At 35.8% G+C, this 24,486-nt stretch overlaps 2 protein-coding genes across 2 annotated transcripts in view; both read left to right on the top strand.

The window, feature by feature from the left end:
• Positions 1 to 24,486, top strand: part of LOC148948053 (uncharacterized) — a 476,379-nt gene that overhangs the window by 173,260 nt on the left and 278,633 nt on the right. The gene's annotated exons all lie outside the window — the stretch shown is intronic.
• Positions 1 to 24,486, top strand: part of LOC148948058 (actin-binding protein IPP) — an 80,126-nt gene that overhangs the window by 3,951 nt on the left and 51,689 nt on the right. Inside the window, exons 2-3 of the mRNA XM_089095675.1 lie at positions 16,311 to 16,496; positions 19,304 to 19,448. Of these exons, the coding sequence (XP_088951801.1) occupies positions 16,320 to 16,496; positions 19,304 to 19,448 (322 nt within the window). The 5' untranslated portion in view covers positions 16,311 to 16,319. The remainder of the gene's footprint in view (positions 1 to 16,310; positions 16,497 to 19,303; positions 19,449 to 24,486) is intronic.

The raw sequence follows: 24,486 nt of genomic DNA, 5'->3' as shown, positions 1-24,486 counted from the left end.
CCTTTAAATAAAAAAAAAAGCTTTTTAAACTGAAAGTAAGGAGCGACATTAAATCTTAAAACGAACAGAAATTATTCCATAAATGAAAGGGGCTGTGCCCTCCTCAACGCCTCGCTCTTTACGCTAAAGTTTTTATTGTTTAAAAGAAAGAGTTGTGAGAAAGTCAAACTTTAGCATAAAGAGCGAGGCGTTGAGGAGGGCACAGCCCCTTTCATATACGAAATAATTTCTGTTTGTTTTAAGATTTAATGTTGCTCCTTACTTTCAGTTTAAAAAACTTTTTTTTATTTAAAGGCTGTGAAAGCAGGGGGTTTGGGGGCGGCAGCCCCAAACCCCCGTTTGGTTTGTTTTAAGGTTCGACCTTGTAACTCAGCCTCTTTAACTCTTTAGAAAACATAGTTTTTTTCAAATAATTTTCCAATAGAAGCAATTATTATACTCATAAATGGCAGGGGTATAAATACAACAGCACCTGGTCACCAGTGAACATGCATACAACAAGAATCATCATCCCAGAGCTCTACAAGGAGAAATCCTTAAAAATTTACTAAAGTATGTCCCAGGAAGGTATTTTGAAGCACCTACCTCCACTCCTCCCTATGGAGGATCCTGACTTTTGTTCACCTTTAAAAATCCGTGTGTTATAAAAGTTAAACCTTGCAAATTAGATCTTATGCTTAAATGAAGTAGGCCTACATCAAATTTATTTTCAGCTTCCCAACTTTTTTCACTCCAAATTTATAAGGTTTAAAGTTATGCAGATACATTTCCTAAATTAAAAAAAAAAAAAAATATTGATATGGCTTAAAATTCTACTCAAATATCAGGAATTGCAGTTTCAGAACTAAGGCCAGTAACTGATTACTGAAAATTAATATAAAATGTTGTTTTGTCAAAATTTCAATTGGCATAGACCTGTCATGTAGGCAAATTTCAGGACCCTCTAAAGAGAGAAGGAGTAGAGGTAGATACTTCAAATACCTTCTTGGCACATACTTTAGCTTGTAGACCCATCTCTGAAAGTTTCATTTTCATAACTTAACCCCTATTCAGGATAGCCAAAAGTACCAGTGGCTAAAGTAGAAGTTTACCCAGATCTTCTGCTTAGCCTAAATAAAGTACAAGAAAAATATTTTCAGCTTCATAACTTTGCTCAATTTTTGAGGTTTTAAAGATATACAAACACATTTCCTAAATTTTGAAAAAGACCAATTAGTATGGCTTAAAATTCCACCCAAATAACAGAAATTGCAATTTCAAAACTAGAGCCAGAGAAAAAGAAACTGAAAACTTAAAATCAAGGTATAATTCTTTTTTGTCAAAATTTCAATTAGTCAAGCAGGCTAATTTATAAGACTTAGAAATCAGCAGAGGGTTAACATAATAGCTTGGCAATACCAGTGTAATCATAGGACATAAGCTCCAAATAAGGAAATATGTTCAGAAAACAATTCTTGCTTCATAATATACAGACTAATTAGAGTTAACACATTTTGCATGCAGAGAATCTTTATCTTTGCTTGTATTTTAAGTTTTTCTACCACATTTCAAATTTTTGTGTGTCTATTTTCAAGTCTTGAAAAATGTTTTCAAACAAGCACCCAACCACCATCTAACCAAACCTAACCTAATTTCTCACTATTTTTCTATTATAATGTTATATGAGAAATAATTAGATGGCACTAATGTTGTTTAATTTCAATTTGAAAATACTTGTCATATCCATGCTTGTTTTTGGGAAATATGTTTCAAAAAATTGAACAATAATGAAAGAAGTGAAGATAAAGGTTTTTCCTTTGCAAAATGTGTTAAACATGATTATTCTGCATATTAAGTAAGAATTGCTTTCTTAACATGTTTCCTTATAGGGAGCTTATGTCCTAGGATTATACTGAATACCTTCCCAGAGTATGGTTTAGGCCCTAGATTCACTTTGGAGAGTTTCATTCTCCTAACCTAACCCCTTTCCAAGGTATCAACTAGTAGTCTGTCTAGAAATTTGTCCTTTTTATTGTTTTCTCTATATATAAGTAGGGCAGTATAATCTCTTTGTGACATTTTAGTGGATCATATATATTAAAGAAGAAAACCAAAAATTTATATGTACAGCTTTATTCATCCTGCTCTATAATAGTATGATGCTTAGAAAGTCATACAGAAGACTATATATCATTCTCCATGTTTAAGGGAAAGACAATGGGCCTATTGTATTTTGTTTGACTTTATAGTGCCTTCTATATAAGAGTAAATGGCAATATTTGTTGCTTAATATATAAAGGACCAATGACTATAATGGTCAAACATTGCACACCCAATCTATTCAAAGCCACCCTCTTTACATCTGCCCAGGAAGATCACATTTCCCTTAAATCTTTCCTTACAACTTCTTTGCACCCCAGGTAAGGACATTTTCTGAGGACTGCTTTTCGTTTAGCCCTAGACAGTTGGCCAAAAAGGAAAATCTTTGGCAATCTGTCATCCTCTATCCACAGAACATGTTCTAGGCATCTTAGTCTTTCTCTAATTATAGCCCTAGAAAGCAGGATTGAACTACACTTTTTGTACAGCTTACAATTTGAATTAAAGTTAATGAGTTGTGTACCCAAAACAATCTGCAGGCAATTTCTCTGCAAAACATCTAGTAAATATTCCTCTGTTTTTTTGGACTGTCCATACTTCAGAACAAAATTTGACCACTGTGATCACTGTGGCTTCCAGTATTCTAGTCGAGGTTTGCACACTTATCTTCCTATTCCTTATCTTCTTATTTGAACTAAGGAAAAAAACTTTACATATTAATGTCTTTGCAAGAGCAGGTAGCAGAAAATCTTTAGCATGTAGCTAAAGTGAATCAGGTAGCAGAAAATCTTTTACATGACAAGTTTGTCTTAAAAGACAAAACTTCAATTTCAAACATAATGCATTTAGATTTGCATAGAAAGTTTTTTTTTGTAAATTACGTGTGTAATCAGAAGTGCCAGTTGTAGAGGAGAGGGGTATACATTCCCCTCCTAGATCTTAAAAATTATCTCTTTTTGTATTTCCATTGAAAAATGCCTTTTTCCAGTTTTTTCATTAAAAAAATGGTCCCTCCCCTAAGTTCTTGTGAATTAGTGCCACTGAACATAATAATAATTAGTACTGTCATAATATTATTTAGAATTTCGATATCAGTGTCTAAGTCTTTCTTGTGGATATCCATTCACATATCAGAGTGTAAAAATAACCACACATTTTGGCTCAATCCATCCCGAAACTTCAGGAATAAGCCAGCAGTTCTCCCCTGTAGTAGCTTTTCTATAGGAGAAGGTATTATTTTCCCTTGCTCAGGGAAGCAAAAACTGGATTGATTTATAAAATTTTCCTTTCATTCAGCCTCTTTTCCATGTCTTAGAGAACACTAATTCTTCTGTAAAAATTAAGTAAGGTACTTGCTTAGGATATTTAAATTATTTGTTTCAGAAAATTGCAGCAAAGCATTGTTGTGTTTTCTTTGGGTGGTGGTGGTTACAAAAAGAAGTTTTTTCAGGGGGAGGGGGGTACCTGTATTTTAAGATCAATTTACAAGGTGGAAAAATATTTTTTGGTTGTTGTGGTTTGGGGTTTGACATGTTCAACCAATAAGTCATATGTGTTTGTATCACCTGACTTTTCTGTGCTTTATGTAATCACTAGCTTGCTTGGGTGTCATTTCAGTCAATATTCACTGAATTTGTATATGTATCACTTATCTTGGTATTGGTAGGGGATTATTCACCTGCAGCAATGGCCTACATTCAAAACCAGGAATCAAAACAATACAATTACACTTTATTGTGCTGCAATTATAATACAGATACAACACAATTATAATAAATAAAATATTTTACTTTTTACCCTGTCACATAACTCCAGGTATAAAAATATAAACAGATAAAACACATCCAAATAAAATAACTTTAAAATAAAAATATATAGGGAGTGAGAAAAAGAAAAAATACCTTATAGGGAATGAACAAAACCAGTAGTCTTTACAAGTCTACCTAATAAGTTTGTGCTTAGTCATCTAGCCCAAGGTGGTGAGGCATGATGTCCCAGAACAGCATGCATTGTAAATACTTTGAATGCCTTCTCATAGCAATTTGTTAGTATTTCCCTCTTCTTTTTGTATTTTACAGTTGCAGATGGTGTGGTATATGTCTTTGTACACTCCACATGTGTCAAAATGGGGGGTTGGGGCCATTTCCGTTGGAATAGGGTTGAATTTTTTTTTGCATGGTCAAATCTAAGACAGAATAGGCATGTTAAAAGGATATAGGATGGGAGGTACATTTCTTTTGAAGGCTGCTTATAATCATGGAAAACTAGGAGCTGGGTATGAGAAGAATGGAGCCAAGCCTCTTCTTCCTACAAAATTTGAACTGATTGAAGACAGGGCCAGTAACAGGGGTGAATGTGATCAGACCCAGTTGGGAGGCTTGTTTTGCAACCAGGGCTGCTTGTTCATTTCGTGGTATCCCACAGTGTGTGGGAACCCATATAAATAAAACTGATATACCCTTCCTTGATAATTGTGTAACCAAATTTTCAATCTGGATAGCAACATTTGTTGCTTGGTGTAAAAGGTAACCCAGAGCCAACAGTGAATAACTGGATACAGTATACTTCTGATGTTTGATGTCTGTTTGGCTTGATATGGCTTGAAGAGCAAACTTGATTGCCAGAAACTCATTAGACCCCAATTCCTCTAGAGGCCCTTGAAGAATCATCATCCAAATTAGCAGTCAGCTTTCCATTCTTCATGAGTTTTTCCATGTCTGGAAGGCAAAGGAATCTCTGGAAAGAGGTCATCTCTGTTCCTTTAAAGTGGACATATTTTGGTTTAATAATTCCTTTGTAGATAATGTGATTCTTGAGTTGTATTTTCTTTGTAATATCTTGCAAGGAGGTATCTTCGTCTGAAGTGAAGAGACTGCATCCCCAGTTCATTATATATTGTTGCAATGAAAGTTGATTTTGGGCAGCCAAAGACTCTGTAAAATTGCATTGTGAGGAGTTTCAAGTTTCTTCAAGACACATTTCTTAGCAGATCCATATATAAATGATCCATAGTCTATCTTGGATATTACTGCTGACTTGACAATAGTTGAAGCAACAGCTAAGGGGGCTCTTCTTCTTCCAAGGCAGAGAATATTACTGAAGTTTTGTCTCTGTTTGAGACTGCGAATCAGCTCATCCAGAAGGGGTTTTCATGTCAGTTTTTGGTCAAACACAACTCCCAGGAAGCGTGAATGTTCAGCTACTATAATCACGTTTCCATTCAGTTTACATTTACATTCACTGACTTTTGGCTTCAGAAAATCATATTGTTATTACTTGCCCAAATTGACAACATATCTTCAGCCTTTTGGGAGGCTGCCTGTAAGCAGAAAGGGTCTCTCCTCACAACTACAACAGCAATATCATCAGCATAAAGAAAGAATTTTGCACCAAGGACATTTTTCAGCCTTTTCTTATGACAATAAGCTGAGAAAAGTAGTGGAATTAAAACAGCCCCTTGAGGGAGTCCAATATCATATTTTTTTTTGTAAATTCTCTAAATTCACCAGGTCAAAATGTCTAAATAAGTTCTCTTGTAATTTGGTGATTTTTGATTTTAGGGTCACTAGATTGTTTTATAGAGTTAAAATTTCATCATAGGCAGCGCTAGCACGCTGCCTAAGTACAGAACAATGTGGGCACAATGTGTGTGTTGTTTTTTTTTTCTCCATACCCAGGCACTTTGTATCAAAGGAGTTGTCATAGAAACTTCGAAAAGGGCTCATTCGATTGGAAATTGGAGTGGCTAGTGCCCTTTTTAATAGTCGAAAGTGATTTGAAGGCTACTAGCCCCCCCCCCCCCACGCCCATCATTCCTCCAAACACATTCAATAAAAATTTTGAGATAGCCATTTTGTTCAGCTTAGTTGATTTCCAGATAGAAAATATCTTTTTGAGGAGGACACTCCCCCACAACCCTCGGGGCAAGGGTTTTAAGTTATGCCCTGAGGGCATTTAAGAATAATGTTGGTTCCATTTTCTACAGTTTATTTTTTTCCTTTAGAGTCAACTGCTTTACTTGACAGGGGTCGTCATAGAGGCTTCAAAAAGGGCTTCCTTGACAGGAGACCGGGAGCCTCAGGGTCCTTTAAATCAGTCATCGTTGACTGGAGGCCAGATAGCTCCCCCTCCCCCCACGTCAATCAGTACACCAAACACATCCAATCAAAATTTTGAGATAGCCATTTGGTTCAGCAAAGTTGATTTCCAGATAGAAAATGTGTTTTTGAGGAGAACACTCCCCCACAACCCTCAGGGCAAGGGTTTTAAGTTATGCCCTGGGGCATATAAGGTTTTCTAGAAGGCGTTGTCATAGAAACTTCAAAACAGGATCATTCGATTGGAAATTCGAAGGGCTAGTACCCGTTTTAATAGTCGAAAGTGATTGGAGGGCAACTTTAAAACAGGCTCATTTGATTGGAAATTCGAAGGGGTAGTACCCGTTTTAATAGTCGAAAGTGATTGGAGGGCAACTATCCCCCCCACGCCCATCATTCCCTCAAACACATCCTATCAAAATATTTAAACAACCATTTAGCTCAGCGTACTTGATTTTCAGATAGAAAATATGTTTTTGAGGTGAACTCTTGCCCAAAACTCACAGATCAAGCGTTTTAATTTATGCCCTGGGGGCAAATACGGTTTTTAAATAAGCCTTTGTCGTAGAAACTTCAAAACAGCCTCATTCGATCAGAAATTCAAAGGGCTAGTGCACTTTTTATTATTCGAAAGTGTTTGGGTGGCAACTAGACCCCCCCCCCTCTACGCCCATCATTCCTCCAAACACATCCAATCAAAATTTTTAGATAGCCATTTTGTTCAGCATAGTTGATTTCCAGATAGGAAATATGTTTTTGAGGAGGACACTCCCCCACAACTCTTTGGGCAAGGGTTTTAAGTTATGCCCCGAGGGCATATAAGAACAATGTTGGCACAATGCACTATGTATTATTTTTTTCCTTTGGAGAAGGGCACTTCATATGGAAGGGATCGTCGTAGAAACGTCAAAAGGGGCTCATTCGATTGGAAATTGAGAGTTTTAGTGCCCTTTTTCATAGTCAAAAGTGGCCCCCCCACGAGGGGGGCCACTTTTGTGGAGGGCAACTAGCCCCTCTCACTGCCATCATTCTCCCAAACACATCCAATAAAAATTTTGAGATAGCCATTTTGTTCAGCGTAGTTGATTTCCAGATCGAAAATATTTTTTTGAGGAGGACACTCCCCCTTTACCCACAGGGCAAGGGTTTTAAGTTATGCCCTGGGGGCATATAAGGTTTTAATAGAAGGCGTTGTTGTAGAAACTTCAAAAAAGGCTCATTCGATTGGAAATTCAAAGGGCTAGCGCCCTTTTTAATAGTCGAAAGTGCTTGGAGGGCAACTAGCCTCCCCCCCCCCCTACGCCCATCATTTCCCCAAACACTTCCAATAAAAATTTTTAGATAGCCATTTTGTTCAGCGTAGTTTATTTCCAGATAGAAAATATATTTTTTGAGGAGGACACTGCCCCACAACCCTCAGGGCAAAGGTTATAAGTTATGCCATGGGGGCATATAAGGTTTTTATAGAAATCTTTGTCGTAGAAACTTGGAAAAGGTCTCATTCGATTTGAAATTCAAAGGGATAGGACCCTTTTTAATAGTCGAAAGTGATTGGAGGGCAACAAACCCTTCTCTCACACCCACCTTTTCCCCAAACACATCCAATAAAAATTTTGAGATGGCCATTTTGTTGAGTGTAGTTAATTTCCAGATAGAAAATATATTTTTGAGGAGGAGACTCCCCCACAACCCTCAGGGCAAGGATTATAAGTTATGCCTTGGAGGCATATAAGGTTTTTATGGAAATCTTTGTTGTAGAAACTTGAAAAAGGGTTCATTCGATTTGAAATTCAAAGGGATAGGACCCTTTTTAATAGTCGAAAGGGATTGGAGGGCAACTAACCCTTCTCTCACGCCCACCTTCTCCTCAAACACATCCAATAAAAATTTTGAGATAGCCATTTTGTTCAGTGTGGTTGATTTCCAGATACAAAATATGTTTTTGAGGTGGACACTCCCTTACAACCCTCAGGGCAAGGATTATAAGTTATGCCCTGGAGGCATATAAGGTTTTTATTGAAATCTTTGTCATAGAAACTTGAAAAAGGGCTCATTCGATTTGAAATTCAAAGGGCTAGTACCATTTTTACTAGTCAAAAGTAACTTGAGGGCAACTAACCCCCCTCTCACGCCCACCTTTTCCCCAAACACATCCAATCCAAATTTTAAGATAGCTATTTTACTCAACGTAGTTGAAAGTTTTGGAAACTAGGTCTTTAAGGATGACAACCCCCCTCCCCCCACAGCCCTCAGGGCAAGGGTTGTAAGTCATGCCCTGGGTCATATAAAGTTTTTATTGAAAGCGTTGTCATAGAAACTTCAAAAGGGCTTATTCAGTTGGAAACTGAAAAGGCTAGTGCCTTTTTTAATAGTTGAAAGTGATTGGAAAGCGACTAACGCCCCTCTCACGCCCACCATTTTCCAAAACACATCTAGTCAAAATTTTGCTGGCCAAACTATAAAGTTAAAAAACGAAAAGATTTAAAGCATTATTTTCTTTTTCCCTGAAAAGACTATGTCAATATAAAACGAACAGAAATTAATTTAACAAACTTTCCACAAAATAAGTTTTTCAAAGAAAAGTAAAGAACTCCATTAAACAAAAAATTTGCAAAAATAAAATCAAATAATATACCAAACGTGAAACTACCACAAATCAGCATCGATAAATAAATGAAATCCAAAACGAAGAGAAACTACAATAATTAACCGAATCAAACTCAAGACGAGCAGAAATTAACATAAGTTGGGCACAAAACCCCTTTGCCTTCCCAAGGCCAGAACAAAATTTGCACTTGACTGAAAAAAGTACAAATGAATTTACATTGTTAGTTTAAAATATAATACTGATATTTAGTAATCAAAATGTTAATAGTATTTGATTTACTTGTTTTTTTTTTCAAATCTTCTATGGCTGCTTCATGGCTTAAATTCTTTTCTTACTGTGAATTGTATTTAACTCGGAGATCAGCAAGTTGTTTGATATATTTAACACAGTCATCACAATGGGAGACTTGGGAAGCTTGTTTTTTTTTTTTTTTTTTCTACTGATTTGGGGTTGTTGCTTTTGTGACAGACTTGGGTGTGCAGTGTGGTTTAGAGTCAAGGGGTAGAGAAAGTGATGTTAAAGGTGGTTCAGGATCATCATTCAGAGAATGGGTGGACCGGCTGTTTAAACATAACTACTCACCACATTGTTTTCTCTCCTCAAAAGAAATGCCACACACTTTAGATGAAACCACTATTGACACTGACTGCACTATTCCACTCCACTAGCAGCACATTGTCTTCAGTCTGGACATTTTGATTTCATGGGCCTTGACATAATAGTGAAACAAATTATCCAGATTATAAAGCTCGCAACAATGACTGAATGGGGATTATAGTAATTTCCCAAACAAATTTCAAGATTTACCCAGCATAAATGTTTACTGGTCAAATTCCAAAACAAGACTGATAGGATGATCCAAAGATGTTTTGCATGTCAGAAATTTGGAGACAGCAACCAGAAGGAACCATGACATAATAGTGAAACAAATAATCCAGATTATAAAGCTTGCAACAGGTCAATGACTGAATGGGGATTATATTAACTTCCAAAACGGATTTCAAAATTTACCCAGCATAAATGTTTACAGGTCAAATGCCAGAACGAGACTGAAAGGATGATCCAAAGATGTTTTGCATGTCAGAAATTTGGAAACAGCAACCAGAAGGAGCCCCTCACATCAACAAAGGTACCATTGCTAACCTGGAGACATGTTGCTACAGACATCTTAACCTGGAAAGGTTCAAACTACCTGATCCTTGTTAACTACTTCAGCAGGTTCTTTGAAGTGGACAAGTAGAAAGATATGACTACAAGCAAGGTCATCTCAAAAATGAATGCACACTTTGCCAGACACTGCATGCCATTCTCCCTCATATTAAATAACACTAGTCAGTAGAAATCAACCAAATTCCAAAAATTGAGAGAGGGATGAGGAATCCAACATCAGACCTCAAGCCCTCACTTCCCAAAATCAAACAGCCTTGTAGAGAACAGTCCAGACATGCAAGCAAATTATGAAAAAAGCTGGAGAAATGGCTGATCTCCCTTATCTAGGACTTCTTGAATACAGAAATACTCCAGTAGATGAATTTGCTACTCCCTCAGGGTTGTTGATGAGCTGTCAGCTGCAATCCATCATCCCATGTGTGTCCAAGCAACTGGTCAGGAAGGTCATACCTACCTCCAAGTTTGTCCAGCAGCACAAGCAAGGCAGAAGACATGCCATGACCAGCATGTAAAGCTAATGAGACCACTCCATTCGGGTGACACTGTAGCCTATGCTATAAAAAACCTCCAGATGGAATCTGGGAGAGCACCCAAGTGGTTAGCTCAGCAGCTGCCCCCAGATAATACTGGGTCTCACGTAAAATAGGCATGGTTGTAAGAAGAAATAGGGTGCATATCAAACCACCTCATAACCCATGCTCAAGCCCAACACTGAACCAAAGTTCTGAATCCCTTGGGAGTGGGGAACTTGTAAACATCCAAATTCCCTATGATCACAACAAACCCACTGTCCTACAGACACCACTAAGCCCCTGCCCAACCGTAACACAAGCAGGCAGGATGGTGAAGCCATTCTCTTGCCTGTACCTATGATAGTGCTATGCTAAGGGCAAGCAAGAAGTGTATTTACCAACAGTGTTTTTTGAATAGGCAAAGACGTGAGCCTAGCGTTGTTTGTCCCTTAAGTGTTATTTGGTACATGAAAGCTGATATCTCTTCTATTTGTTTTCTTCCTTTTTTATATTTCCTCTTGTGTGCATAGTGGTGCAAAGAGGTGCATGCCAAGTGCTGTCTCTTTAAAACTGTTGTGCAAAATGAAAGTGGACATTGCTAACTAAAGTCTGGGAGAAGGAGGATGTAGTAATATGTGAATTTGCTTTGCTTGCTTGCTTTTGTTTATTTGCTTGTTTGCTTTTGCTTATGTGCATTGTTTATGGGTACCTGTGTTTAATAAAGAATAATCTCCCCAAATGTTTAACTGAAACACTGAAAGAGAACTAGTCATTTGTCTGTGAATGGGGTAACTTAGGTCTCTGTAGCTTAGTCATAGCACCTTTTGGGCTAGGTATAGACTTCTTTCCTTTGCGTTTCCTTTCCATTTTGCCAGAGCTACTGCTGGAAGGGATTGGTCGTTTTCTGTTGAGGTTATCAATTATGCTATTCTGGCCAGGAGCTGCCTTTTGGAGACTAGATGGCAATATCTGTGAAACCAGTTTGCAATGTAACTTTGTAGTCTGGGTCAGATCAGAGATCTGCCTTGCAACACCTTCAAACATGGTCATATACTTCTTGTTGAGATCCTCAACTGGAAGTTGATTAGGTGTCAGTGAAGGGAAGGAGTCATTATGTACCAGAGGGACATGTTTTATATGAGTTGGAAGTCTCTTTTTCAAGATCTCAGCAGCAGTCCTCTTGGGGACATTATTGGTGAAAGAGTAAGTAACAATAGCTTTCTTCTGCATGAGTATTGCACACTCCTTGGAGTTTGCAGCATGCTTCCCATTGCAGTTTGGACACTTTAGTACCTGCATATCCTTTACTGTCTTGGATTGGGAACATTCTTTAAGGGTGTGTTGTCCACCACATAGTAGACAACTTCTGCCTCTGCAGTAATTAGAAGCCATGTGGCCGAAACCTTGGCAATTGAAGCACTGTATTGCCTGGGGGATAAATTGATTTATGGTATACCTTGCTCCCCAAACAGAGATTTTCAGTGGGAACTGAAAATCCCGATTGAAAGTGGAAACCAAAGGGACAACCATAAGACTTGGATTTTTGAAGGCCACTGTCACTTATTGGATTCTATCATTACCTTGGACCTACCTAATAAAATCGTTCATATTGGTGACCTCCTCAGATGGGATGAATAGTGAATACAATACCTTTGCTATTTCTGATTGAATTGGGGTTCGAGTTATGATTACGCACAAACTTTACTATATAACCATTTACTGCTATATCTGAGATAGAATGTATAGCAGTAGCTAAAGATTGATTCACAGCTATTATAATAATAGAACCATCTGGTCCAGGCCTTCCTAATATTGAACCGTAATGGCACCTACACTCATGATTTTTTAGGTATTCAAATGTTTTTTTGTTTTTTTGCAATAAGGAGTTCTACTCCCTAACGTCAACAACTTACTGGTCTCATTTGGACCTTTAACTCCAGAGACCAAGATCCTTACACTACTATTACTTAGATCAGTGGTGACAGGAGTACTTACAATCCTGTCAGTCATCACAAATGAATTAAAATACCTATAGGTTAATAATAAACAGGTAAATCAACAAAAGTCAAATGACAATTTTTTTTATAAAAATAAATAAAACAAATACAAGGAGAGGGGGGAACCCTCAGTCAATAATAAATTAAGAAAGCAAAATAAACCAAAAGCAGGCATTTCAATAAGTCAAAGAAGGGTAAAAAAGGGTTGATAAACGATTTGAAGCATGTTGGAATTTGATAATTGCAATATACAAGATTAGAAGAGACTTAGCAGCAAGCACTTTACCAGAAGCCTTATAATGCACTGCAATTCAAGTGTACAAGTGTCAGGGACCCCAAGGTGAGAGTCCCTTGAGGTTTAATGGACAAACCGTGTCACAGAGCTATCCCAACTAGGAAAATAACAACTTTAAAGATATTTGTTTTATTTTCAATTTCAAATTGTCTTTTTCTCTCTTCTTTTTTTTGTGGCTACTTTAGTGTTAACCTTGTAAAAATACTTCGTGGGGTGGCAAGAGTTAAGGGCCAGACACAAGTAGCTTTTTTTGACACCAATTAGCAAAATCGGGGCCGAATTACTAAGAAAATGGCAACAATTTGAGCTTGAAAATTTTTCTAGTTTTCAATGCTGATTTATTAAAACCACTACTACTTCTAACAACTCACCGCAGCACCAAGCTGCCTGAGGCCAACACAGATATGCACGCTTCTCCTCCATCCTTATCTATTCAAAACCTCCCTCTTTACACCCTCCCAGGAAGTTTCCATTCCCCTTAAATCTTTCTTGACGACATCCTCCCTCCCTAACTGCAGACGACCTGCTTTCTGTTTAGCCCTAGACGTTTGGCCAAAAAGGACAATCTTTGACATGCTGTCATCCTTCTTCCGCAGAACGTGCCCTAGCCGGCACCTAATTTCATTGTGATTACAAAAAAAAAAAAAATGTTTTTCCTGAGGTGTTTCAATCCTCAATCGTTTCCTTCTCTTCAGCAAGAAAATCAAAAGAAGTAAGTTGAGATCAGTCATGCAACTATTGATTACGTGCAGTTGACTATTAGTGCCCATGAAGTTTAGTTTTGAAAATCTTGTGCAAAGGGCACTTTTTTATACTGCTATCAATTGCCCACTTTGCTGCTGAAATCGATATGTGTGTCTGGCCTTTTAGTTAAACTTGGAAAATTTTAATTTAGGCTGCCTCCTGGAACCTAGGATGCATTTCTGGCTAGTGATCATTGGCACAAAATTTAAATTATAACTCTCATGGTTTTGGATTGATCCATGGATTTCACTGTTTTCTTCATTTTTTAAGTCAAAAACTTCATGAATAGAACATTATTTTTGGAAACCTTCCAGAATCAAAGCTAAGACAAAATTATTTTTGCTATTTGAAATTAGAGAGATAAATTATGGTGGTGTAAGCATTGTCAATTTTCAAATAATTTGGCTGCTTTGTCACCCACTGTTTTTTATTGTTATTGTTTCCTTTTTTTGTTAAATATGGGTGTTTTGAATTTTTATTTAAAAAAGAGAAAGTTTCATGATATTGAAAAGTGTTTTGTATTCAACTTTACATATTGAATCCAAATCTCTGGTGTTTCAGGCTCTCAACTGTCTATTTTGCTGCAACTGTCTCACTATGGCCTATTTGATTTTACAGCAGATCCTGGGATTCAGTTGGTAACATAAATAGGTTTCACAAAAAGTAAAAAATTCATATTTGACATATTTTTTATAAATAATTACATATTGAACACATAATGGAAGATATGTATACTGAAGAAATGTATTATGTGGAAGATTGTGTATTCTACATAATAACATGTTACTGATAACAGCAATGAGACCTAAATGATAAAGTGACGCTGATGGTGACCAACATACGGAAAATAAAAAAGTATGTGGCAAACCTTGGATGATGCATGTTATTAGTTTAAGTCTTTTGAGCCATCCATAAAATACCAATAGTATGTGCATGTGAATGGAGTTGGAGGCAAGCAACTCCATTACATATATTTTGTAACTTCTCCCTGGGAAGTTCTCTTACTGTTTTTTTTTTTTTTTTTTTTTTGCATATGAATTCTGGTCTTCATAAATTTAAGTTTCCTTCTTTTATCTGTGTTGATAAGATTATTTATACTTAGCATTGATGAACAGTTTTCCTTTTGAACCTGATTGCCAGAGAACAATTAAAAGGGTATAGAGAAAAATACCTATTTACTACCCAATATCCTGGACCATTCTTATAAGTACTCAGTCAAGTCAGTATTTAATGCACCCACTCTCACTCTGATAATACTTCCTTTGTTTTTAAATACTAAATATTGAACCCTTTCATTCAATATGAACCACCCGTCTATTAGTTTCTTCTGGAAAAGATCTGATATAGTCTTTTTGAAATGATATATGGTTCTGTTCTAGATTAAATCAGACAGAATAGTTTACACCTTCTATAATATATAGTTTCATGCTTCTATCTCTGTATATGCTTCTATGTTGTTGTTTGTTTCCTAAGGAGATCGGAGGTAATATTTTTGGGTAAAATATTTGTTTTCATGGTATGTTAAACTAGATTAAATAGTGTGCATTTTCTATACTATATGGATAAACACTGTACCTCTACTCATTGATGTTTTGATCCCTTTAAATATCTATATATTGTTTTTCTTTCCAAGGAGAGCTGAGGTAGTCATTCTTGAAATAATCTGTATTTTACACTAGATTAAATTAACTAAACTAGACAAAGCAGTTAGCATCTTCTATACTCTATAGATTGATGATTGGATCTCTATATATATATTTATGTGCTCTTATCTTTCTAAGGAGAGCTGAGGTAGTCATTCTAGAAATAATATATATTTTTTATACTAGATTAAATAAAATAAAGTAGACAAAGCAGTTAGCATCTTTTATACTCTATAGATTGATGATTGGATGTCTATAGATATTTATATGCTGTTATCTTTCTAAGGAGACCTGTGGTAGTCTTTTTGAAAACATAATTTGTGTTTATGCTATATTAAGCCAGATTAAACAGTTTGATTTTTCTTTTGTTTATGAATTGATACTTTTATATGATGACGCTTTGGTCTTTATAGATATTTGTATATTGTTTTTTTCCTAAGGAAACCTGAGGTAGTTTTTTCTAAAATAATCTGTGGTTTTATGCTAGATTAAATCAATAAAACCAGACAAAACTCACCTTCTGTACTCTATAGATTGATGATTCTATTTCTATAGATACTTATATGTTGTTTTCTTTTTAAGGACATCTGAGGTAGTGTCTTTGGAAACAATATTTTTTTACTATTTTGAACTAGGTTAAATAGGTTCTGTGATATTTTTGTCTTGCTGAGGACGGTCCTGGGACATAGGGCCGAAATATGCATTCAAATTATCTTTACTGTCTTACAAAAAGAATTCCCTATTGTTCTTTGTGTTTTTTGTTGTTGTTAGTTTTGTGATATATCAAACTAGATACTTCTTTGCATTGATGCTTTGATCTCAATAGATATGAGGTAGGATCGATCTGAGGTAGTCTTTTTAGAAGTATTCTGTTGTTTCATGCTTTATAAAGCTAGATACTTCTTTTCGTTGATGGTTTGATATATATGGGTATTTCTATATTGTTTTATTTGTAAGGAGAGTTGAGATAATCTTTTTGGAAATAATTGGTGGCTTTATGCTAGATTAAATTAATCAAACTCGACAAAAACCGTTTGGATCTTCTATATTCTTTTGATTGACAGTTGTATATATTAGTGCTTCTACCTCTATAGATATTTGTATATTGTTCTCTTGTTAAGGAGATCTGACATAGTCTTTTTGGAAACAATTTCCTTTTTTTTAGACAATTAAAATGAGTGCCACAGTTGGAATCCCGCTGACTAGCTACTGTTCTCATGACAACATGTCTGGTGTGAAAAATTATTCAGACAAATCGTATCCTGGAAATGTTCTTAATAAGCTTTTCAAATTGTGGAAACATTCCAGCTTCTGTGATGTAACAGTGGTAGTTGAAGGGACTTATTTTAAGGTAGGGACTTATTAACTTGTAATAAGACAGTATTATTATTGACTATATTGACTCAAGTATGATTCTAAAGCATGGTCATCCATAAAAATGGAGGAATTTAATATATTATTTGCTAGATATTTAATATAATATTTAGAATTTAATATAATATTTGAATTTAATATAATATTTATATATATATTAGAATTTAATGTAATATTTGCTAGATGCATCCATAAAAATATTTGCTAGATATTTTCGAGAGAAGTTGCCTACAGATTGTTTTGGGTCCCCAACTGACTGACCGTATCTCAAGCATGACAGATTGCCAAAGATTGTCCTTTTTGGCCAAATGGCTAGGGCCAAACGGAAATTATGTCGTCCCTGTTTGAGGTGGGAGGATGTCATAAGGAAAGATTTGAGCGAAATGGGACCTTCCCGGGAGGTTGTAAAGAGGGAGGCTTTGAATAGATAGGGATGAAAGAGGAGCGTTTGTAGCTATGTTGGCCTCAGTTGGCTTGGTGCTACAGTGTTCCTCTTCTGTTTTTGGAGTGCCCACGCTTCAGAACCATACTTGACCACTGTCATCATTATAGAAGCTGAACCATTAGCATTATAAAATTGATCCTCTGAATTTAATGGGTGAAAATGGTACTAATATTACAGACTGTTGAGAGGTCATATGTGTGTGTGTTGAAAATATTTATTATCTTTATTATTATTGGTTTCACGAGAACTAATTTAGAGTATTGGTCTAATCAGCTTTTTATTACCATTCAGTTTTGACTACTAAGCCCTTTGGCTTAAACAGTATAAGACAATCATTTTTCTTCCAAGAAGTATTCGCAGTTAGTTACGTGATGGTTCATTAGATAGTAAATAAAATCATTAAAAATTAGTGTCTGCTGAAAAAGGGTGCAAAGCTATCTGGGCTGGTCAAAAAAAAATTCAGAGATAAAGTTCACTCTTGAAAATCTTTTTTTTCCGTTTTTATTTTTATACATGTCAAAAAAGAACGAAAATAATCAAAGGCAGCGTCTGCTGTCCTCTGCCAAAATCATATAAATATGTAAAGAAATTTGAGATAATCAAAGAAACGTGAAGATTTAGTTTTGAGACAACAGAAATAGATAAAAGATCTTTTCCGCTATACGTATTCTACTATTTCAAATGTATTTTTTACTCGTATACGGGTGTTAAGTTGAAACAAAAGAGTGACGTATGCATGGGAAATATGTAATTTTGGCTATATGTGTGTACATTACAGGGGTGTTGGGGTAAATTAAAGTGAAGTGTTTCACGGAATGATAAGTATCTTAAGTATCTTAGTTCTTAAGTATCTTAAGAACTTACTTAAGTACTATCTTAAGAACTTACTTAAGTTCTTAAGTAAGTATCTTAAGAGTTTTGGAATTGCTTATGTTATTCTAAGAGCACTTCACTTTAATTTTGCCAAATACCCCTAATGCGCAGTTTTTTAGCGTAAATTATATATTTCCTATGCATTTTGTCATACGTCTCTCTTTTGTTTAAACTTAATGGCGATCAATTGAAGCAACTGAATCAACTTAATACCCGTAAATTTAAGTAACTTAATTTTCGAGTAAATAGTGGTTTAGATATAATAGAAAAGATCACTCGATAAATATATAGACTGTAGTCAATAGGTTTTCCCAAGTCTGTTTTCTTCCCGTCTTAAATATTAAGGGTACGCCATTGGAATTGCCTTGTCGTCAATAGGGGAACTCTTACAGGATAAGTATTTACTCAAAATTGAATTATCTGTAGGTAATAATTTTTGGCAGCAGATGGCTGAGATGTAGGGACACTCTTCAATTCAAGCAATATTTTCTAGAAATATGCTAATTAAAATTGAGTTAACCTTTGGGAAATTACACAAAATTTCATTTTAAAGTTGCAAATCTAAATTCTAACTAAATTAATTTGTGCAAATCAGTCTAAATTAATTTATAAACTTTCAAAGCATAAAGAAAGGTGCCATAAATTTAAATGACATTTTCTTTTCTTTTGGTAATCATCTCAGCTATTCCTGGTCATTCCCTCCCTTCCTGTAATATAGGGCAAAATCACTAGCACTGCCAGAAACAAGCTGAAATTCATTTTGTTGTAGGGGCAAATTCCAAAGAAATCAAAACAATTTCGAGTAAAAAATGGCTTTATGTTTACCTAATCTGATTTAACCAAAACACCCCACCCCCTTCCTTACTATTTTTAGTGATATTAGCCTAAATTCCCCGTTTGTTCACTCTTTCCCTTTTATTACTATTTTGCTGATTTTTAAAGTTCCAAATCTAAATTCTAACTAGAGGAAAATCCCCCTCTCTACATATTTACCAGTTTTAGATAAAGGTAATACCCGTAGAAAATTCCAGGTCATTCCATTTTCTTACTTCAAAAAATATCTCAGCCCTTGCTGCACATTATTTTAGTTTCTTCAAAAAAAACAACAAAAAAACAAAAACAAGCACAGCTTCAAACTATTTGCTCTACTGACCACATGCGTTCAAAATCTAACGGGAGAATCATATCGAAAAAATGTAAAAAAAAAAAAACCCGGCAAATTATGTGAAAATATAATGACTGTTTGGCAAATCGTAAAGTCGTAATATTTTTGGTGATTCTGGTGTCAAGATAGTTTCTGGTTGTACAGGCCCTAAGGTGGTTTCCATGGGTATCAGTCCTATGGCTCTCCATCTTAAGACTCTTCTTTTATTAAACCTTTTTGCCGTTGATTTTCATTTTTATGTTTTGGTGTTGCCTATATTTTTTTGTCTTCTGGTTTGGTCTTTTATTTTGTTCTTTTTTAGACGAATAAACTTCTGTTAGCTGCAAGCAGTTCATACTTTCATGCCATGTTTTTAAGTGACCTGGTGGAAAAACAGTTAGATGTTATTAATTTGCAGTCAATTACTTCTGATATTTTTCAGATGCTACTGGATTTTGTTTATACAGGTAATTGGTCTGTTTAACTTTATTATTATGATTATTGTTAGTAATGCTAACTAAGATCACTTTGATGATTTTTTGCATTATTTTCAATGGAATTATTATGTTTCATCTTTACACATTACTTTTCCCGTTTGATATTATGTGCAATCTTTTATTTTTACATACAATTGGAACTTTCCTATTCTAGCAGTGAATGAAATGACAATTAAAACTAGTCAATTGTTACTGAAACCTTAACTAGACGTAGATCCTCTGACGCCTAGTGGCATATAGGGCAGCAATAGTTGATTTCCTCGTCGAACGATCCTGAGTCAGAGACCACCTCTCATTGAGGGATTATTGCATTACTCTTGCCTCAGTTTCAAGGGAACGACCAATGGTGATTCTTTGTCTAGCTTATGCAGAGCCCCGGAGGAGTCCATCACCAAACATCATAGGGAAGTCCTCCTTTCCTCATTCGGGTCATGTAACCCCAGTTTCTCCATCTTATAAGTCAGACTTCGTCGGTTATTTGAGACTACTTGCTGAAATCAGTAATTAATCAGATGAAAATAATTATTCTCTGTTTAGTTTTTTCTTTTATTTTTAAAGGAGTCTTCATGTTTTTCATTTAATGTTACGGTTTATAACAGTGTATGAAACAGATGGCCAAACAGGCCATCAGACTAATTAGCTGTTTATTTTATGTTTTTGCTTTCAAATCAACATTTTTCTTCCAAAAAAAAAAATTATTTGGTTAATTTTGATTCCCAAAAGCAATTACAGAGACTCAAATTCATTTTTGGGTAATTAGTGTCTAGCTTGAGTATCTCTTATCCCTAGGTTCTGATAGCAGAGAACCAAACATTTTATTGCTAATATCATAATACTATCTTTTTAATATATTTGACAAAAAACAGATTCTTTGCCAAAAGCGAAACAGAAAAAAACTTGATATTCAGCATAAGAGACAAAAATGAAAAGTAAGATATAGAAAGGGGTTTTTCTGCTTATTTGCCTAAGGTACTTTTGCAAATTGTTTTTCATACTTATAGGCTTGTAGCAAATTTTCAAAGAGATACGGCTCAAAATGTTTTTTTTTACCTTAGACGTTTGGTAGATTTTTTAGCGATTTTGTCATGCCTCCTCCTGCCCTCTTCCTGCCCTCTTCCTGTTGACACCAACGTCATGGGTTTCATTTTCAGGTTCACAGTTTTAAAGTCTAGAGATTTCAGATGTTGAAGAAAGGGGGTGAAAGTAAACCCAAAGGCTGCTACCATGTACTTGTATGGAACAAATAACAAAAAAAGAGTATCAAAAGCTCAAGTAAATAACCGATTTTAGCCACCAAACCGAAGCTTCCCATAACCCCACGTCCACAAACCCTTATGTATCATGCATCCTTTACTTACCAGAGCTATGGCTGGGTGGTGAAAAACCTGATGGTCTGTATGTTGACGTTCTTCAATTTAAAAGGGTGGATTTAAAAACGGGGTACATAATTTATTGTGAAGTTGGTCCCTCCTTTGGGAAAAATCTTCTGATTCCCTTTCAGTAAGTGTTTTTCTTTTGTGCACTTATAATTATTGCTTTTGAAGGTTTTATAAGAGCGGTAAACGACTTTAACACCAGTTGGCATCGTTCCAACGGGATTTGTTTGTCACCTTTGTGCGAAAAATCGGCTACTAAATTCCGTTGGATTATGCAAAAAGAAATTACTTCCGTTTAAAGATCAAATTTTTAAGTGTACAGGGCCGTATCCAGGTTTTTTTTGGAGGAAGGGGGTTTATAAAGGATTTTTCGGGGGGAGGGGGCAGAAAAAACTCCAAAAACACAAACAATTTTGTTTCTATTTAATTTTTTACGTTTTTACGAGTCGGACAAACATTTTTTTGGAGGGTGATCCTCGATGGATACAGCCTTGCGGGTGTGACAGATTTTTTTTTTTTTTTAATTTAGGATTATCTGACTTTAATAGTGATTTAAAACTCACCGCAGTACCTCACCGCAGCACCAAGCCACCTGAGGCCAACACAGCTTCGCACGCTCCTCCTCTATCCCAATCTATTCAAACTCTCCCTCTTTACACCCTCCCAAGAAGTTCCCATTTCCCTTAAATATTTCTTTACGAAATCCTTCCACCCCAACCACGGACGACCTGCTTTCCGTCTAGTCCCTGACGGTTGGCCAAAAAGAACAATCCTCGGCAATCTGTCATCTTTCATCCGCAGAACGTGCCCAAGCCATCTCAATCTTTCTCTCATTATAGCCCTAGAAAGCGGGATTGATATTTTATAGCAAATAACTGAATTAATCATACATGGAGCTGGGAAAACTATGTTCTTACATATTTCTTAATGAGGTTGAGGTTGACGCTTGAGTCAACCCCATCGCAATTAACCTAAAGAAAGCGTTTAATTTGATCTGCCATAGAACCCTTATCCGCAAGCTGTTGACAAATTTTAATGTCGACGCATATTTGATTATTTGAAAAAAACTACGTTTTCTAAAGAGTTAAAGAGGCTGAGTTACAAGGTCGAACCTTAAAACGTACAGGGATTAGGAGGCACAGTTGGGGGGCTGCCGCCCCCAAACCCCCGCTTTCGCAGCCTTTAAATAAAAAAAAAGTTTTTTAAACTGAAAGTAAGGAGCGACATTAAAACTTAAAACGAACAGAAATTATTCCGTATATGAAAGGGGCTGTGCCCTCCTCAACGCCTCGCTCTTTACGCTAAAGTTTGACTTTCTTGCAACTCTTTTTTCTAAACAATAAAAACTTTAGCGTAAAGAGCGAGGCGTTGAGGAGGGCACAGCCCCTTTCATATTCGGAATTAGACCTTCTAAGACTTATGGAACTTAAGTCAAGTCGTATAACGAACAAATGTAAAGGAACAGGAAAAAGATTTTGTATCCTCGAGAATTTTTAATATCTGAGAATTTTCAATTGTGAATACTTCCACTCTTAAAACCTTTAACAAGTTAACAACTGTTTAATAGAAAAATTCATGAGAAATAATCTAGCTCCCGCTTTGGACTAATTGCCATAAAAGGTACCATTGTCGGAAATAGTGGCTGCGTTAATTTTAATAATACTGTTGTAAAACTTGTTTTAGCCGTCTTCCGAAGTGGTAGCAATTGTCTGGAATGCGGTCACGTTCGACATGCGATTATTTACCCTAGTTATAAGTAATTACCGAAATTAATTTTAATATTTCTATAAGTTTTTTTTTCAAAATTAATCTTGGAACGTCAATCTAGACAACAAACTAACGTTTTTTTGGCGAAAAATAATTGAGGCACTTGCACTAGGAAGGTGCTAAGTATAAGGGGAGCACCATTAATTTGTTGATCTAGACAACAATTTGTTGAACGTCAATCTAGACAACAAACAAATGTTTTTTTGGCGAAAAATAATTGAGGCACTTGACACTAGGACGGTGCTAAGTCTAAGGGGAGCACCATTAATTTGTTGATCTAGACAACAATTTGTTGAACGTCAATCTAGACAACAAACAAACGTTTTTTTGGCGAAAAATAATTGAGGCACTTGACACTAGGATGGTGCTAAGTCTAAGGGGAGCACCATTAATTTGTTGAGACCATTTTCATGACTTTATTGTAAAATCTTAGATTATTAAATAAAACGAGGTTATTGTATCCATTGAGATTGTCAATCAGATATGTATGCATTATTCTAGTGCCCAGAAATTAGGTAAACAGTTCCTAGATAAAGCCGCCCCAATAGTCTGTGGGAAGACACAAATACGAATAAAAAAGAACAATAAAAAACAATTCTAGCAATCAGAATGTGTTTTCACTGTCCTTGGTACTTTAGAAGGTAATATTGTCTATCTATTTTTTTTAGTAGCATAATATTCGTAGGCATGAATATATAATGAGTCGGAGATAATAGGCTTGAGACTGTCTGTGCAGGATTTCGACTCTTGTTGATGGAAGAGCATTGCCAAGTACTGAAAACCATGTTGTGACCAAGATGGGCCAAGGATTGCACATAGCCTCCATTCATACTGAAGGTCCCAGGGACTATAGAATATTAATCGCTCATTTTATGACTATGAAGTTCAGATTATCAGTTATACTAGTATATACCCCTGTAGAACATACTGACGGAGATACTAGTGACTCGGATGAATTTTACTTACAGTTACAGGATGAAATAGACAGGATCCCAGGTAAAATATGATATTTTTACTAGGAGATTTTAACGCCCAAGTCGGTAGAAATAGGGATAGGTGGAATCCTAGTCTAAGTAAATTTGGTTTAGGAAAGGAAAACAGTAATGGTTAGAGACTGCTGCAACTTTGTACGTATAGCAATCTAGTTATAACCAATACGGTGTTTAGCTATAAAATGACCCATAAATTAGCATGGTATTCGCGTGATGGTAAGACAGCAAACCCTATTGATTATATTAATGTAAACCGAAGACTCCCAGGATCAATACAAGATACTGGGGTATATAGGAGTGCTTTTATTTATGTTAAAAGTAAAGATCACCATCTAGTAGTGTCTGGGGTTAATATAAACCTGAAGTTTTGAAAGGATAACTACGTCTTGGGAGGCTATGATGCAGATAGACTTCTGGATGAGAATTTGAGATAAAATTTCCAGGAACAGTTGAATACTAACCTGGAAAGTTGAAAATTTACCAATGTGGAAGATGGATGGAATAATTTTAGGAAAACAATTTGTGAAGTTGCTGATGGTGTCTTAAGGAAGAAATAATAGGGCTCCTGGTGCTGATAGTGTGGTAAATGAGTGACTTAAATATGGCGGCTCTGAGGTTAGAAATAAGTTACTGAAGATTATGAATATGATTTTTGAAAAAATAGGAAGTACCTAGCGATTTTAGGAAAACCTTAATGAAACCACTGTATAAGAAAGGTGATAAAAGGCAGTGTGGTAATTTGTCGAGGTATTAGCCTGGTCTCTTTAGGCAGCAAATTACTTAGTAACATGATACTTTTTAAACTGAGAGTTGCTATAGACAAAGTTATGAGAGAAGAACTGTGCGGTTTTAGGAAAGGTAGAGGATGTGTTG

The sequence above is a fragment of the Artemia sp. Qi Xiang Cuo genome, chromosome 10, assembly GCF_049724085.1.
Source record: "Artemia sp. Qi Xiang Cuo chromosome 10, ASM4972408v1, whole genome shotgun sequence".
NCBI lineage: Eukaryota > Metazoa > Arthropoda > Branchiopoda > Anostraca > Artemiidae > Artemia > Artemia sp. Qi Xiang Cuo.
The sequence above is the reverse complement of the archived record's forward strand: the minus strand, read 5'-3'. Positions and strand labels throughout refer to the sequence as shown.